Here is a 17,300-nt window from a genome sequence, read left to right as displayed (position 1 = left end):
TTGGGAAGAACTTGACATCAGCATGGGTCTGTATGTGACTATATACATGTGTTTACTGACCGGTATTGGTCTGGGCCAGGTAAGTTGGAAAACACGCTATCAACCTCTAACTATTCCCATAAGGTTTTGTTTAAATATTACTTCAGATATCTCCCCCTCTTCGTGCCCAGTGCTCTCAATATATATACTGTATATTTATGATACATTTTCATCGTTCATATCAGTTTCATTAAAATCAGTAACCCTGAAGTGTACCTAGTGTTCTCCATTAAGTACAGAGATGAGTGAGTGAGTGAGGTTTTACGCCGCATGTACCAATATTCCCGCATTTTCACGGCGGTGGGCATCAGAACTGGAGTTCGTACATTGTACCAATGTGGAGAATCGAACCAGGGTCGTCGGCGTGACGAGCGAAGACTTTAGTCACAGTCTCGTACAGGGATGAAACAACTGACATGCCACGTCTGTTCACACAATCCGACGCCTCCTAGGTATTCCAGTATCTCCAAATTACGCCACCTCTTCCAACAGTAAAACTGACTGTATTTCATTTAAAACAATATCCAAATTACAAACGGATTACAACTGAGTTTTCATCTGAGTTGACAGTGTGGCCGAGAGTGAACGTATTTTGAATTTTTCCAACAGAAAAAAACAGGATAGGTCAGCTATGAATTTTGAAACCTGTACAAAAGTCAACATCGAATCCGGATCTTTTTCTCTTGTCGAGAGAACATGAAAACTAAGAACCTTTGAAGACGCACATGAACACGGTAAATGTTATAGAGTTAGAATTAAAAATGCTAACAAAAATAGTGTACTGTACTGTATTGTACTGTACTGTTTTGCTATACAAAATGATAATCTGTATTTTAAAAATATGCTTTGTCCAGGTACAGATTCAAAATCCGACCCTCTCGGCGAATTTGAACCAGCTTCAGCCAACAGACCTGTGTGTCTACCCGCTAACTGTGACCCCTGATCCCCATACATGCTCCCAGAACATCACAAACGTAGCCATGTTTGCTGTCCAGAAGAGAGCCGCGGACCCGGGTGAGTGCTTCCGATTGTACATGATAGTAGATCCTTCTCTCTCACCAATATATCTATTCTCGTGGGTTCCACCGAAATGGTAAAGGTCAAGGACATAACAGAAACATGATACGAACTGATATTCCTTAGCGAAACTCATCTGAATCCAGTTGCTGCACACCTATTATTTCTTTCAAATGTGAATTACAAGTTAATTAGATTTAATATTAATCTTAAACATATTATGTATGACAATGGTTGATAAATATCGTACACAAACGACAGAAGTCACCTTTGCCAGTCGAAACAGCTTCCGTTTTCCATAAGTAAAACTATAAATTTACAGTAGAGATAAAGTCGCCCTTACAAAAAACCCAACGTACAACTGTCACAATTAACCACAGTGCGACACTATGACCATGCTATGGACAACACGACAATGATCCTTCTAGGATTCCATACAAAACCGTTGTAAACACCAGTCAGTGGATAGCTAAATATCGATGATGACGCCGGATTCAAGATACAGTAAATCATCGACTGGCAGGAAGTTGATGAGATGATATTCGACTAATGCATTCTTGGTTCTTAATGAACATGATTAAGGAATATGTAGACACATTACATAGTATTTAGTTCATGTCAGTGCTCAAACTTACAGATTTCTGTGTGTACTACTTGTCCGCCAATGGGCCACCGACTTTACCGTCCTACAGGGTGGAGTTTTCATGTCTGGACAGCAGCAACAACATCGACCACAGCTACGTCCAAATTGATGTCATCCCCGACTCTCCGCCGGTGTTCACGGAGGGTGCTGCAAGTATGAACCAACTGTTTATATCCCTGCCTTGTCGTAGTGGGAGAGAAACTGGGATCATGGCAGGCAGTGATTGCACACCATAGTGACTCAACGTATGGGACTGTGCTCATTCTTTCAATCACTGGTTTGTGCTGATTCTAGGCACCATGGTTTAAAGGGATGGTTATACCTGGAAAAATGATAGGTGCGACGTAAAACAACACTAAATTAGTATTTCAAACCAGACGCACGTGTCAGCATACTGATGTAAAATGCCGCTTTCAGTATTCATTTATAATTTACTGTACATATTTACTACTATACATTCCTCAACAATAGGAAAAGGTCGAAAACTGCTGATGACATCACAACTTTGCACAAGCATTCCAGTTATAAACACTGACTGACAAGAGGGCAGGTTGTAAATATTCATAACTACGGAGGTGTTTACATGAAAGATAATAACGCTGTGTGTCGTAATGTATGGCCAGATCTCACTGTTGTTCTTCTTTGTCCAGTATCGAAGACCGTCGATGCTCTGACCATAAAAACTGGCAACACGCTATTCCCGTCACTTGTCACCGACCCGAACGGCGACGCCCTCGTGTTCAGCCTGGATCCAACATCTCCAGCGTTCGAAATAGACCCACGTACGGCGCCTTGTGATTTCCGTGTAAATGTGCATGTTTTGTTGTGAGCATGATAGGATTCCATACGTTGTTATTATCGTAATATATGCGTGCATTGACGAAATGTCTAAAACATGCCAGTACAGTGCGAGTATGATAGGATTCCATACGTTGTTATTATCGTAATATATGCGTGCATTGACGAAATGTCTAAAACATGCCAGTACAGTGCGAGTATGATAGGATTCCATACGTTGTTATTATCGTAATATATGCGTGCATTGACGAAATGTCTAAAACATGCCAGTACAGTGCGAGTATGATAGGATTCCATACGTTGTTATTATCGTAATATATGCGTGCATTGACGAAATGTCTAAAACATGCCAGTACAGTGCGAGTATGTTAACAATGATATGAACACAAATGCTTCATATCGACATATTTTAAAAAAATTAAAAGTTGTTTCGTTCCTGTTTGGAGAATTTGGTTTGTCTGTGTTTCTAGCAACTGGTAACGTGAACGCAAAAGTAAACTTCGACACTCTGAGTACAACACCGTACAACTTCAAGATCAAAGTTACTGACGGTCAGACAATTGTGGAGCAACAGGTCACCCTCAACCTGAATAGTGAGTATACGAGTATAGCGAGATCACCTGTCACTGATCATCAGTGAGTATCGGTCGTAGTCACCTGTCACTGATCATTAGTGGGTATCGGTCGTAGTCACCTGTCACTGATCATCAGTGGGTATCGGTTGTAGTCACCTGTCACTGTTCATCAGTGAGTATCGGTCGTAGTCACTTGTCACTGATCATCAGTGAGTATCGGTCGTAGTTACCTGTCACTGATCATTAGTGGGTATCGATCGTAGTCACCTGTCACTGATCATCAGTGAGTATCGGTCGTAGTCACCTGTCACTGATCATCATTGAGTATCGGTCGTAGTCACCTGTCACTGATCATCAGTGGGTATCGGTCGCAGTCACCTGTCACTTGTCACCAGAGAGTGTCGGTCGTAGTCACCTGCCACTTGTCACCAGAGAGTATCGGTCGTAGTCACCTGTCACTGATCATCAGTGAGTATCGGTCGTAGTCACCTGTCACTGATCATCAGTGGGTATCGGTCGTAGTCACCTGGCACTGATCATCAGTGGATATCGGTCGTAGTCACCTGTCACTTGTCACCAGTGAGTATCGGTCGTAGACACCTGTCCCTGGCCATCAGTGAATATCGGTTGTAGTCACCTGTCACTGATCTTCAGTGAGTATCGGTCGTAGTCACCTGTCACTGATCATCAGTGAGTATCGGTCGTAGTCACCTGTCAATGATCATCAGTGAGTATCGGTCGTAGTCACCTGTCACTTATCATCAGTGGGTATCGGTCGTAGTCACCTGTCACTTGTCACCAGTGAGTATCGGTCGTAGACACCTGTCCCTGGCCATCAGTGAATATCGGTGATAGTCACTTGTCACTTATCATCAGTGAGTATCGGTTGTAGTCACCTGTCACTGATCATCAGTGAGTATCGGTCGTAGACACCTGTCCCTGGCCATCAGTGAATATCGGTCATAGTCACCTGTCACTGATCTTCAGTGAGTATCGGTTGTAGTCACCTGTCACTGATCATCAGTGGGTATCGGTCGTAGTCACCTGTCACTGATCATCAGTGGATATCGGTCGTAGTCACCTGTCACTTGTCACCAGAGAGTATCGGTCGTAGACACCTGTCCCTGGCCATCAGTGAATATCGGTTGTAGTCACCTGTCACTGATCTTCAGTGAGTATCGGTCGTAGTCACTTGTCACTGATCATCAGTGAGTATCGGTCGTAGTCACCTGTCAATGATCATCAGTGAGTATCGGTCGTAGTCACCTGTCACTTATCATCAGTGGGTATCGGTCGTAGTCACCTGTCACTTGTCACCAGTGAGTATCGGTCGTAGACACCTGTCCCTGGCCATCAGTGAATATCGGTGATAGTCACTTGTCACTTATCATCAGTGAGTATCGGTTGTAGTCACCTGTCACTGATCATCAGTGAGTATCGGTCGTAGACACCTGTCCCTGGCCATCAGTGAATATCGGTGATAGTCACTTGTCACTTATCATCAGTGAGTATCGGTTGTAGTCACCTGTCACTGATCATCAGTGAGTATCGGTCGTAGACACCTGTCCCTGGCCATCAGTGAATATCGGTCATAGTCACCTGTCACTGATCATCATTGAGTATCGGTCGTAGTCACCTGTCACTTATCATCAGTGGGTATCGGTCGTAGTCACCTGTCACTGATCATTAATGCGTATCGGTTGTAGTCGCCTGTCACTGATCTTCAGTGAGTATCGGTTGTAGTCACCTGTCACTGATCATCAGTGGGTATCGGTCTTAGTCACCTGTCACTTGTCACCAGAGAGTATCGGTCGTAGACACATGTCCCTGGCCATCTGTGAATATCGGTGATAGTCACCTGCCACTGGCCATCAGAGAGTATCGGTCGTAGTCACCTGTCACTGGCTTTTCATGCCGGACATCCCGGTTGGATTGGGTGTGGATGGTTGCCGGGAGTGGTTGCCTATTCTACGTCTCCATGCTATACTGCAGCTCAAGGAGAGGATTTTATTACATTAACCGTGGTATAATATATAGTACGGTGCAACCGTACTTGTATATACTTGTTTTGATGATGATGACTGACATAATTATTGCATACACACAGCCATGCTCGTTGATGTACATGTATATATTGTTGCCGCCAGATCTAAACACCGCGCCCACGATAACAAACTTGCCGACAACACGGACGATTCCCGAAGACGTTGTTCCCGGTGTTTCCCTTTACCAATGCACCCATGACGAGCCCGGCCTCGTCAGTATAACGCTTGATGTCAATCCCATCACTGAAAGAGCAACTTTTGACTTGAACCCAGCAAGTAGGTGGATTGTGGATATGGTGAATTGGACCTACTGCCTCCTATTGTAGTGGAGAATTGTGACCTTCGAGTTTGTGGTTTACTTTTGTCATGGCATTGCGATGCTTTTGCAGTAGAGGCACAACTGTGGAAAATGAATTGCAATTAAACGGCCATTTCGAGACACTTGTATTGTTTGAGAAGGTCTGAGTGAGTGAATGAGTGAGTTTGGTTGATACTAAAGAGGTAACCCGTGTCGATGTGCATCTGAACAGGCGACTGATCTCCAGTGTACTAATATAACGGTTGATCTCTACTTCACATCAATGATGTCCACTCAATTTGCCACACATCGTGTTTCAGCGTGCATCATATCTGTAGCAGCGGGGAAAAAACTGGACTTTGAGAGAACCAACTCCATGACAATGACCTTGGTATTGAATGATGGCGTACTCAGCTCGACATTCTCATTTCTTCTGAACGTCACAGACCGGAACGACCCACCAGCCTTCACAAGTCCCACCTACACCATGAACATCGTGGAAGGCCCCGTGAGTGCATTTACAGCTGCTGGTCTAGATACTGATGACAATGAAGACGAAAACAAAAGTATTTAGAGACATTTCATTCATGAAACCCATTGCCATATGTATAAAAAGCATTGATCGACGCAACTGAGAACCGATACTTGTGTCAACCAAGTAAGCGAGCCTGACCACCCAATCCCGTTGGTCGCCTCTTACGACAAGCATGGGTTGCTGAAGGCCTATTCTACCCCGGATCTTAACAGAGTGTCAAGGGTTTAACCATTACTGGTTCCATTTACCAATTGCTTCTGCCTATGCAATACTGTCATTTGAATCTGTATTTGAAACTGCAGGTCCCCGTCACGCCAGCCATCCAGCCAGCGTTCACGGTGACCGACGAGGACGCAGGCGAAACCCATACCTTCACCATGGGCACGGGTACATACGACTCCTTTTTCACGATCGATTCTGGGACGGGGGCACTCCAAAACATCAAAGAAATCGACTTTGACGCCGGCCTAACGCAAGTCCCTGTGACGGTCATTGTCACAGACAAGGGAGGGGACACAGCGACGACAACCGTTAACGTCAACATTGCTGACTTCAACGACAACGCCCCCGTGTTCGCAGTTACCAATACGAACTTCTTCATCAGTCCTAAGACTCCTGTGGGCACTATTGGCCAGGTAGCGGCCACCGATAAGGACACTGGCGTGAATGCTGCGCTGTCCTACTCCCTACAAACGGACAACTCCGGAGGAAGGTTCCTTGTCCAACCTGACGGGTCAGTATATTTACAGACAGTCGTGACTGAGGCACAACGTAACGACATCTACACCCTCACAGTGACAGCCACGGATGGTGGCACGCCTCCCAGAAGCGCGAATACTACCGTCACCATCCAGTTTGTAAGTATATAAGTGAGTTAACATTTAACGTCACATCACAAATTTGTGAAGACTGAACGTTTATGCAGAAGCATGTCTTCGAAAACCAGTACGCCTAGGTCGTCACAGCTCATTCAGATCTCAGTAGTTTTACAACATACAAAAGAATTTAGTGCTACTGAACAGGGTGCCGTACAAAACAATCTTAGTACTTAAACTACTTTAAGTCTTGGATGGGAGTTACGGTCACCTTAGTGTCAACATCGGTTTGTACAAATGCACGATGAACGTTTTAAAGACCACCGTAGTATGGATCGTGGGGAATTAACGAATCCTTTGATTCAGTGCAGATGTGGGCGATGGTACTGAAATAAATCTCCTGCTCAACGTTACAAATCTACTACTGTTTTAACTGTTGAAAGGACAAACGTTATTTGAATGAGGTACTTTTACATACCCTCTCGCCTGGACGATAGTTTTTTACTACTTCAACTTGGATATAGCCACTCACAATCTATGTTCCCTATTATACTCTATAATATAAAAAAAATCTATATATTTTTATGTTTCTTTTGTACCACAATTAGATGCGAATTTAATATGATTTTAAAGATCCTTTTTGGGTGGAACTTTGAAATAGTTATGACTGAAAACCGGAACGTGAGACTTGTGGTGGGATAGCAGGTGAAAGTTAACTCTCCTAATACAGTATATATATTTAAACCGTACCACCCAAGTTTCAGCCAATGGAAGAGGCCGAAGGAGTCGGCCACGCCCCCAATAATGTTATACCCGTGGCACTGTTACTCAATACCCAATTGAGTATAACACTTGCACGCAACAAACTGGCGGACATTATGACATAGTCTTGATGATAAGATTTTGACCGAAACATTACAGACGCCATCAAAATATGAATGAAAACATTCACCGAAACACTTTGAAAACTTCCGTTGAAATCACAACTGTGTTACTCAACCATTATAACCATCGAATCACAAGTGTTGATTTGCGTCATACTCGCTTCCATCTGTCCCTTGGTTGTTGAAAATGAGTCTGAGAGCACGACAGTCCTGGCTCTGTGTGAACCCTACCCCAAACCTACTTTTCCGTGTTTCCAGAACGTACCCCCTGTGATTACCAACTTGCCAAATTCCGCATTTCTGAGTGAGGACACAAGTACGAAGACAGAAGTCTTCAAGATAGCTGTGAATGAGACCGACACTTACGGTTGCGAGGCCGACAGAGTCCTTCCCGTCACAACCAACACTGCGTTCGTCGTAGAAAAGAAGACGGGTGGGCAAGGTAAATACCATTTATCATTTACTGTCAGTCTACTTGCCTCTGCCAACCAGAGTTCACTGAATTTCATTCAGACGCAGTAGTTGGGTAGCCTAGTGGCACAAGTGTTTGCTTGCCATGACCATACCAATGAATAAATCCGTTGGTACTGCTGGATTATTGCTAAAGGTAACCTTAAACCATAGCATGGTTCACTTCACCTTGGGAACGGTGTGACTCTCATAACATTGGCATGAGTAAGCAATGAAATAGGAATGACATATATGTATTCAGTACATTTCCAGATTCGTTCGTCTTTTACACTGGCCTGCAACAATTATCGTTTGCCACCATCCCGTCCTTCACTGTGGATGTCATTTGTACGGACTCCCACGACGGCAAGTCAATAAAGAGCACACTCACCGTGAACATCAGACAGAATACCCCACCGAACCTTAACTGTAACCCGAGTAAGTTATATTCCACATACTCACTGTCAAATATTTTCTTGAAATAGTGGGGATACTTGACGCAGTGTTGCTGTGTTTCGTGGTAGTGGGTGGTGGGGTTACAGTACAGAAATAAATAAATAAATAAATAAATAAATAAATAAATAAATAAATAAATAAATAAATAAATAAATAAATAAATAAATAAATAAATAAATAAATAAATAAATAAATAAATAAAGAAAGAAAGAAAGAAAGAAAGAAAGAAAGAAAGAAATAAATAAATAAATAAATAAATAAATAAATAAATAAATAAATAAATAAATAAATAAATAAGAAAGAAAGAAAGACTCGAGCTTAGGATGTCAAGTGCACCTCAGCCATCAGACCGGCACGCTGTGGAATGGGTGGATTTTTTTCCAAAATGGCCTGGAACCCAAATCAATCACTTGGTTTTAATAGTTTAACCAGTGTGTATGAAAATGGTCGAAATATTTATCATTGTGTTTTGGTTGCGTGTTCATAAGTAAGGGTAATGTTTGATGATCTTTTTTCAGATTTGATTGGTGTTGATGCGTCTGTAGCTAACGTCGGCGACACTGTCCACACCATGGTTGCGACCGACGACGACACCCTGACGTTGCAAATGGCTGTATCACCGAATCCTGGAACATTCACCATACTCGATAGTACGTCACCACACATGTCCATCTTCTAATTCATGGTGGAATATACTCGATAAGTTACGTCAAAAGTGGTGTCTATATTACATCAACAGTGGCGTTTATGTTACGTCAACAGTGATGACCATATTACGTCAACAGTAGGGTCTATATTACGTCAACAGTAGGGTCTATATTACTTCAACAGTGGCATTTATGTTTCGTCAACAGTGATGACCATGTTACGTCAACAGTGATGACCATATTACGTCAACTGTGGCGTTTATATTTGGCGTTAACAGTTTTGACCATAGTACGTCAACAATGATGTTTATAGTACGCCAATAGCGGTGTCTTGGTTTTGTCAAAAGCATTGTGCAAATTACATCGACAATTACATGTGTATTACTTGAATAATGCAGTCTATACGACGATTCAAGTGATGGGTCTATTAAACTCAAATCCCGACTCTGCATTACAGCTGGCGTTATACAATGTCAGAGGTTGATGATACGAGAGACAGTTAGTCAGTACATGGGTGTAGTCACAGCCTCCGATCCCTTCAACACAGTCACCTGCACCATCACCTTTACCATGACAAGTGAGTCGTACTGAAAATAGAACTATAATTTTCTTCCAACTACAGTGGTAAACCGTTTTAGACCCCAAAGTCCAGGTTTGTAAATATTTAAAGGAAATGTTTGATATGTTTTGTTTTTACTTTTCCATGTCTTTCCCAGCTTTTGTGGAATCGTTTTACTCTACATTTGTTCAAAACAATATTTCTTATCAACTTTACACGTACTGTTTCCATACCGTGTGTAATAGAATACTCCTACCGTATGTTCCTGGAAATACCTTTATCCCATGTTTACCAGAATGGTTCTGCTGAACTCGCTGAGTACTACATTTGACCATTCTTTCACGGATATATTTATGCTACATTTCACAGTTCGTGCATTTCACATCATGCATTTATCAATAGAGTCACTGAATATGTTTCAACTTTTCAGACACGAACCAGGCCCCTGTGTTTCAAGACCTACCTCGAGCTGTGGAGGTAGCTGAGGATCTGGTTGCTGGTGGCGTTATCGCTCGAGTGACCATTGAGGATGCCCAGCAGTGTACCACATTAAGCTTTACCTGGGAAGTTGTACCTGACGCTGACCGCCTCAAGTTCAACGCTGTCTTAGCTAACAAAGGTATGTGAGTCTCTGCAAGATTCGGGGATCTGCTTATGTACGCATCACGATTACCTGAGAGAACGAAGTGAATAGCAATATGTACAAAAATATATCGCCGTCGGTGTTACAAAGTGGGGAGGAGTGGGTGTGGTGGAGAACGTAGTGGACGGCGTATGTGGACGGTTGGGGATCATCTACCGTGGCATAGACGCTGCTGTCCTAAATGTTTATTAAGTGACCAGCGAAGCTCTGGTGGACTGTTTTAGAGGCATTTTAGAAGTTGCTGAGCTGAAGGTGACGGAACAAATTTTATGGATGATCAACTTCTTTATTTTCACAATAGCTACGGCGACGTTTCGGTATGGATTCTTATACCGTTTTCAAGCATATGGGAGGACAATGTGTAACAGTTTATATACAGGTACATGAGATATTGCTGATGAGATTAACAATAACAACAAGATAATTGAGGAGATGAGATAACAAAAACATCAAAGGATATAACTTGAGTTGTTGACATAACCAGTAACTAGTGTGAAGCCTGGGGTGAGGTGGGGGATTACAGCGTTGAGGAGACCAATAAATAGAGGGTTAGTGACGGAAGCCAGAGATTAATATTTCTTGATTAAAGTGTCGAATAGGTTAGGTAGAAATATACCCTGATCCCTGTTTATAGAAGGGTTGTGTCCGCGGATGTGAATAGCTTCTGCCAATTTTCTCTGCTTGTACTCATGTTTGTTGCTGGAGAGTGTTTTGATAGTGTCCCAATTGATTTTGCGGTCAGGAAATTTGGTAATGTGTTCCGAAACGGCTAATTTTTTTGTCTGCTTTGTTTGTTGATGTCTTGTGTTCTTTGATGCGAATGTTTAGTACTCTGGATGTTTCCCCAATGTAGTTGCTGCCACAGTTGCAGCTGATGTTGTATACCACACCCTTATGCTCTTGTTTTGTTGTGGGATGTTTCCTACCATTTGCCCTGATGTTGGTTTTGATGGGGGTGGCTGTGGTGTAGTATGTGTCGATGCCTGCTTGTTGCTTGAGTAGACGGCTAATGTGTTGTGATGTTTTGCCAATGTAAGGAAGTGAAATGCGAACAGGAGCTGAGTCAGACTTAGTAGTTTTGGATTTAGGTGTGGGGTTGATAGTGGAGTTGATGATGCGGTCGACAAGTTTAGTAGGGTAGTTGTTGAGTTGGGTAAAGACGTGCCTGAGATGATTAAGTTCAGGTTTAGGGGGGAGAGAGGATAACTTGACAGCACGGCGGGTGAGGGTGGAGATAACGCCGGTTTTAGATCTGAGGTGGGGGTGATTAGAATCAAAGTGGAGGTATTGGTCAGTGTGGGTAAGTTTGCGATAGGGTTTTGGATAGTGTTGTCAGTATTGCGGGTGACAAGGACGTCAAGAAAGGGTAGGTGTGAGTTGTTTTCAGTTTCAACAGTAAATTGGATGCGGGGGTGTTGTTGGTTAAGATGTTGGAGAAGTTCAGAGGGGTCATTGTCGTGAGGGACCTTCCTGAACCAGCAGGCTGGTTTGATTAGTGAGGTGCTGAGGGCTTGTTGTTCAAAAAAAGTCATGTAGATTTCAGAAAGGATAGGAGAGAGAGGGGATCCCATGGGAAGGTCATGGATTTGCTCATAGAGTGCATCACCCCAGGTGAAGTAAGTTGAGGTGATGGAATTAGAGGTGAGCTGCTACCATTTTTGTGGGAAGGTGGTTTAATTTATTACCAGTATTTATTATTAAATTTACCCCAACCTACCCCGTCGGCGATATTGGCAAAATGTTAAAAGCCGACGTAAAACTCCAGTAAACTGTAACATCCCATATACTTGAAAACGGTATAAGAATCCATACCGAAACGTCGCCGTCGCTATTGTGAAAAGAAAGAAATTGATCATCCATACAATTTGTTCCGTCACCTTAAGCTCTGGTGATATGAAGTGTGATCATCTCCACTTACGATCATCTCAGTACCTTGTGGAAGGAGGCCTGGATACCGTCAGTGTTTCAGATGATCTAAAGTATACGTTTGTACATACTAATGGTGAGATAATGCCTAATCGTAAAGTCTTACAACGTCCTTTCTCCCACATACAGTCGTGACCTTGACGGTGGCTACTGGTCAGAAGCTCGACAGAGAGACGATAGACAAGTACACTTTCTCCTTCCGGGCCAAGGACGGATGTCTCGACTCCCAGCTTTACCCACTTTTTGTCGAAGTGACGGACGTCAACGAGAAGCCTGAATTCCTCAATGGTCCGAACTACATTGCTTATTTCGACGAGGTAAAACAGTGTTTGAAAACCAGGCGTTAATGACCATAGCAGAATAACCCTTGTTCATTGAATATATACATATTTTAATAGTAACACATTATTCCATTAAACCTTAAAGGAGCCCCACTGAAGCGAGGGAAAGCAAGACTTTCACACTGCAGAAAGGACGCTTGCTTCATTATAAAGCTTTCACATTGCAGAAAGGACACTTGCTTCACTTAGGGTTTTCATATTGCAGAAACGACTGAATAGCTGAAACTCAATACTGATGAGTAGCAAGCTTCACTCTGACACATTAGCTTGATAGATAAACTGAAGCACAAAGTACACATTTGGATTTGGAGGAGCTGTTTTGGGAAAATGTTTTTCGAAATGTTTTTCGGATGTGTTTAAATGTAACTTACAACTCCGGATTTGGGCATGATGTCCGAGCTGTTTAGCCACGGACTCAATGTTTTTGACAAATATTTCTCCTTTCTCTTCCCACAGAGGATACTTGTCATATCTTCCTTCGAACCCCTGTTCTAATACGGCCATATCTCGCGGTTCTCATAAAACCCCCTAGCGGCAAAAATGGCAGCAGATCTATTTCCCTTTTTTTCTGTCAAATCAGAACACATGTTACATCGACCTAGATTCAACTTGACAAATGCAAGCAATGCGGAGAAACAATTGTCATGACTGAGTTCTGTCTAGAAGAAACATTTGAGTATCGAGCTCGGGAAGAGGTTCTAGTTTTCACAATGCATTCGGAAATTACCGAGATCTTGCGAACGATCACTTTTGAAACAAGATCGCTAATTGCACTACTAAATCTAAATCACGAGTCTTGAACACTTGCACCATGAAAGGGTCGTATTAGATCAGAGGTTACGTAGGAAGGTATAACAAGTAACCATTGTGGGAAGAGAATGGTATTTCTCATAAACGGTGCCTCATTATATGGTAAACTTTGGGTGGATACTTTCTTTTGTACGTCAGCTTATTTGGGAATTAGAAGACATATATTTGGACGATCATGTGCTGTGCAAACTAACTTACGAAGGGCCCGTTTGCCCTTTCAAGTGGTTGCATGTAACTATCAGTAAAAATGGTAGTCTGTCTCACAGTCCCTGAACCACATTATTTTCCCTACTGTCAAGCAGTCCCTACCATGCTAAAGCCTGAAATTGAGCAAGCACAGATTTCCTCAGGTTCAAGTGAATCCCTGGTCTCCCTTGAGCTCCTTTTCAATTTCTATGGGTTAGTTTGTTACTATTAAAAAACTTAATATATTCAGAGACTGAATATTATACTAGTGGTATGGTGGCATGCACGTTTGTCAAGCTAAGGTCTGGTTTCAAATCCCAACATGGTTACACCGTTAACGTTAGTGCTTACTGTCCCCACAAAGCTACTGTCACAGTATCTTGGACAAATTCAACCAATTGCTTATGATAACGAATATGAAATTTCTCTCCAACCCTCAGGTAAACTCCCCAGGGGTGGTTCTTAACTGTGGCGGCATCGACCCCGACATCGGCGACGCTCACACCCTCGTGCTGGAGGGGGGAGACGCCAACAAGTTCACCATCGTTGACACAGCACAGTGCATCCTGGGACAGGCTGTAGAGCTGGACCGTGACAACAACGGCCCGGCGCAGATCACCCTGACTATGAAGCTGATAGACACGACTGGGCTATCTGCCGAGGCCACGGTCACCGTATTCGTCAGGGAGGTAAGTTACCTGAAAATTTGTAACAGTTAGAGAAAAAATTCTCTGCACGTTTCCAAAACTATACTTCAGTGATGCTAGAAGTTGTATTGTTAATCGACGACAGTTTTGTAACTTCTAAATTTATTCATCTTTAATACATGGATTGTTCTCGTCACTGACATATGTGATGTTAACTATTAATTCACTCACTCACTCTCCATTGCTTGTTAAGGGTATAGCTGAGGTACAGACTTGGCCTTGGTTAGCCTTGCAAACAATCCATTTATCTGACGTTTCATGGCATTTCTGATTTCAACACCAGATTTGTTTCCTCTACAGGTCAACGATAACGACCCTATATGCACCTCACCCGCATACAACTTTGGCAACATCTACAACGGAGACACAATCGGACGGTCGTTAGGCACGGTTGCAGCAACAGACGAAGATCAGTCAGTCAACGGACAGGTGACCTTCGGTTTCGCCAGCGGCAGTTCCGGAAGCGGTGTCCTTGGCATTGCCAGTGACGGTAACGTCAAGCTGGTGGGAGACCCAGATGGAAAGCTGGCCCCTGGGGCCCTGGTAGACGTGACCGTCCAGGCTACAGATAGAGGATCTCCGCCACGGTCGACAACGTGTACAGTGAACGTCCAGTACGTCTACACGACAACTCCTCCTCCACCTCCTACCATGCCGCCAGTGACAGGTGCGACTGGAGGCGCCGGTGGAACGGGTGGGACGGGCTCGACTACAACGTTGTCCCCTGTAGATGCAGCGTTACAGAACCCCGTCATCCTCGGCTTGATTGCTGCCCTGGCAGCCTTGTTGTTGTTGGGCCTTCTCGCTGGGGTGGTTTTGTGCTGCAAGAGTCAGGCATGCAAGGGATCGCGAGGACAAGGTTCTAAGAATTACGAGTGGGTTATGGAATTTTATTTTGTTCAATTTCTTAATTTTTTTATTTGTTTAAAAAGTCTTTGATTAAGGTTTCGATTAGGATTATTGTCTATAGCTTATTCGCGACTCTTAAATTTCTCCAATGAAGTGAATACTGTGCAGCATTTCCCTCCTACATAAACCTGGTAAGTCGATAGAAACGAGTCTGTTGTGTAGTGGACGAATCGTCTGACCGGAGAGCAACTCAATTCCCCGTTAAAACATGGTACATGTACATGTTTCTGGTGTACATCATTCGGGGGATAATAGCTGGCCACACAAAGTCATTATGCTGTCTCCATGAGAACTATCAGAAGGAAAATTGTTCTGATACACCGTCTTTCCATCTCCCGTCCTGAATGTTATTTCAGACATGAAATAACATGGCCTGGAGTTACTCCAGAACATTCATAAAACATTGTTTACATTATTTATAAACTGTTTCTGATGAAAAGCGACTCAATGTACACCATAAGTCAATTTTACGACTATGACCAATGTGATCTACATTGCACAGTTATAGAAAGCACGTTTATGTGATATGTTTATGGATTGTTTTGCACCTGTCCCCTCACTATCCCTAATACATGACCATATGGTACCCTTATTTTATCAGTACCAGACTCACAGGCATCAGAGATATGGCAGCCAAGTGGATAAACGTTCGATCGTCATGTCGAAGACCCTGATTCGATTCGAATGTGTGAAGCCAATTTCCGGCGTCCCACGCCGAGATATTGCTGGAATATTGCTGAAGAAGGCGTAAAACCAAACTCACTCACTCACAGGCACCGGTCTAACCATATCAAGAACTGATGTTGTTCGTCGTTGATAGTTTGTTAATTTCCTTCTCTCTACAGTTTCAAGCGTGACCAGGTGCCCAGCAGAGGTCGTGGGTCGCCCAAGTCCAACCAGGTCAGCACACGCGTCACCACAGTCAGCGAAGTGACCCCGGCCAGTACGTATATGATAATGTATAATACTGACAATAACATGTTTTAACATGAAATTGTATATCGTGTGTATCTGTATAATTTCTGTATCTGTATTTACATGGAGTTGCGTCTCTTAGCTGTGGCAGGATATGGGATCGAATACACTTCGATTATCATAAATGATAACCTGTGACACACTCTGATATACATATACCTCTGTTGAAATTTTAAAAGATAACTGGCTTATATATTTATATTTGTTCACTCTTGAACATGCACCGTCTGTTTTATGCATTTGAATAGGAACACCTGCAAAGGTTTTAAGTTTAATCTACAACTTTGATTGCAGTGCACGATGGACCGACAACATTCAAATACCTGTAACAGTCACGTTTGGATGTACTGCAGATCACCAGAGTCGAGTACCGACATCATACAATCATTCCCTCCACTGGAAGGAAATACATGCGTGATGCTTTGTGCCAGTGACGTCCTTTACCTATTGTCACCACGAAAACTTCTACATATTGACATTTATACCTCACTTACCGATGTTACATTTAGCTTTCCTTGTAAGCATCTATACACTGATATATATTGTACGAAGCATTTACTACATATATGTTGATATTTTGCAAAATAACTATTAATATTGTGATTGTGTACATATTTTGATGTACATATGTATTGCTCTTGTACATGCGTCAGTAGCAGTGTTTGGTTGAGCTGCGGTATGCTGTTAATCACGCAACTATGCGATTATCTCCCTTGCATAATAACTTCCAACGACGGTCCAACTGACGGAAGCTTGTCTTTTGTATATAAGCTCGTGGATATGATTTCAAAAGTAAAAACCAAGACCACAACTCACTTGTACTTGTGATTTATTTCGGCAGCTTCTCAGGGAGTTTTTGCACGTTTTAGAATTCATGCAGTTAATGCCGTTGGTTTTACTACTGTAGCTACACACAAGATATCGTGGTGTTCAGCAACGTTCACACTTAGGTCGAGGTTGGCCTTGTCTTTCTGTAAGGCAGGCTGGTGGTTTGATTCCCAAACGATGTAATGTGATGCTACTTGTTGTTACCGTGCCTGGC

General features: G+C 42.9%; 1 protein-coding gene across 1 annotated transcript; it reads left to right on the top strand.

The window, feature by feature from the left end:
• The first annotated feature begins 22 nt into the window (after positions 1-22).
• On the top strand, positions 23-17,069 carry LOC137277507 (protocadherin Fat 4-like). Its single transcript, XM_067809268.1, has 18 exons — positions 23-79; positions 894-1,053; positions 1,694-1,852; positions 2,350-2,481; positions 2,968-3,090; positions 5,220-5,393; positions 5,736-5,923; positions 6,253-6,807; positions 7,908-8,091; positions 8,373-8,537; positions 9,074-9,205; positions 9,660-9,779; positions 10,192-10,380; positions 12,460-12,647; positions 14,108-14,356; positions 14,675-15,249; positions 16,129-16,226; positions 16,553-17,069. Exons 1-18 carry the CDS (start codon positions 23-25, stop codon positions 16,585-16,587), a joined length of 3,483 nt encoding a protein of 1,160 aa, XP_067665369.1. The 3' UTR covers positions 16,588-17,069.
• The last annotated feature ends 231 nt before the right edge of the window (positions 17,070-17,300 follow it).

Source organism: Haliotis asinina, chromosome 3 (genome assembly GCF_037392515.1).
Source record: "Haliotis asinina isolate JCU_RB_2024 chromosome 3, JCU_Hal_asi_v2, whole genome shotgun sequence".
NCBI lineage: Eukaryota > Metazoa > Mollusca > Gastropoda > Lepetellida > Haliotidae > Haliotis > Haliotis asinina.
This window is presented reverse-complemented; position numbering and strand designations above follow the sequence as displayed.

Bases quoted from the DNA above. Each gene is read 5' to 3' on its own strand.
- LOC137277507 (XM_067809268.1), top strand. From the start codon at position 23: ATGGGTCTGTATGTGACTATATACATGTGTTTACTGACCGGTATTGGT. The intron at 2,482-2,967 runs GTACGGCGCCTT...CTGTGTTTCTAG, and splicing joins AGCGTTCGAAATAGACCCAC to CAACTGGTAACGTGAACGCA. The intron at 16,227-16,552 runs GTACGTATATGA...CTTTGATTGCAG, and splicing joins CAGCGAAGTGACCCCGGCCA to TGCACGATGGACCGACAACA.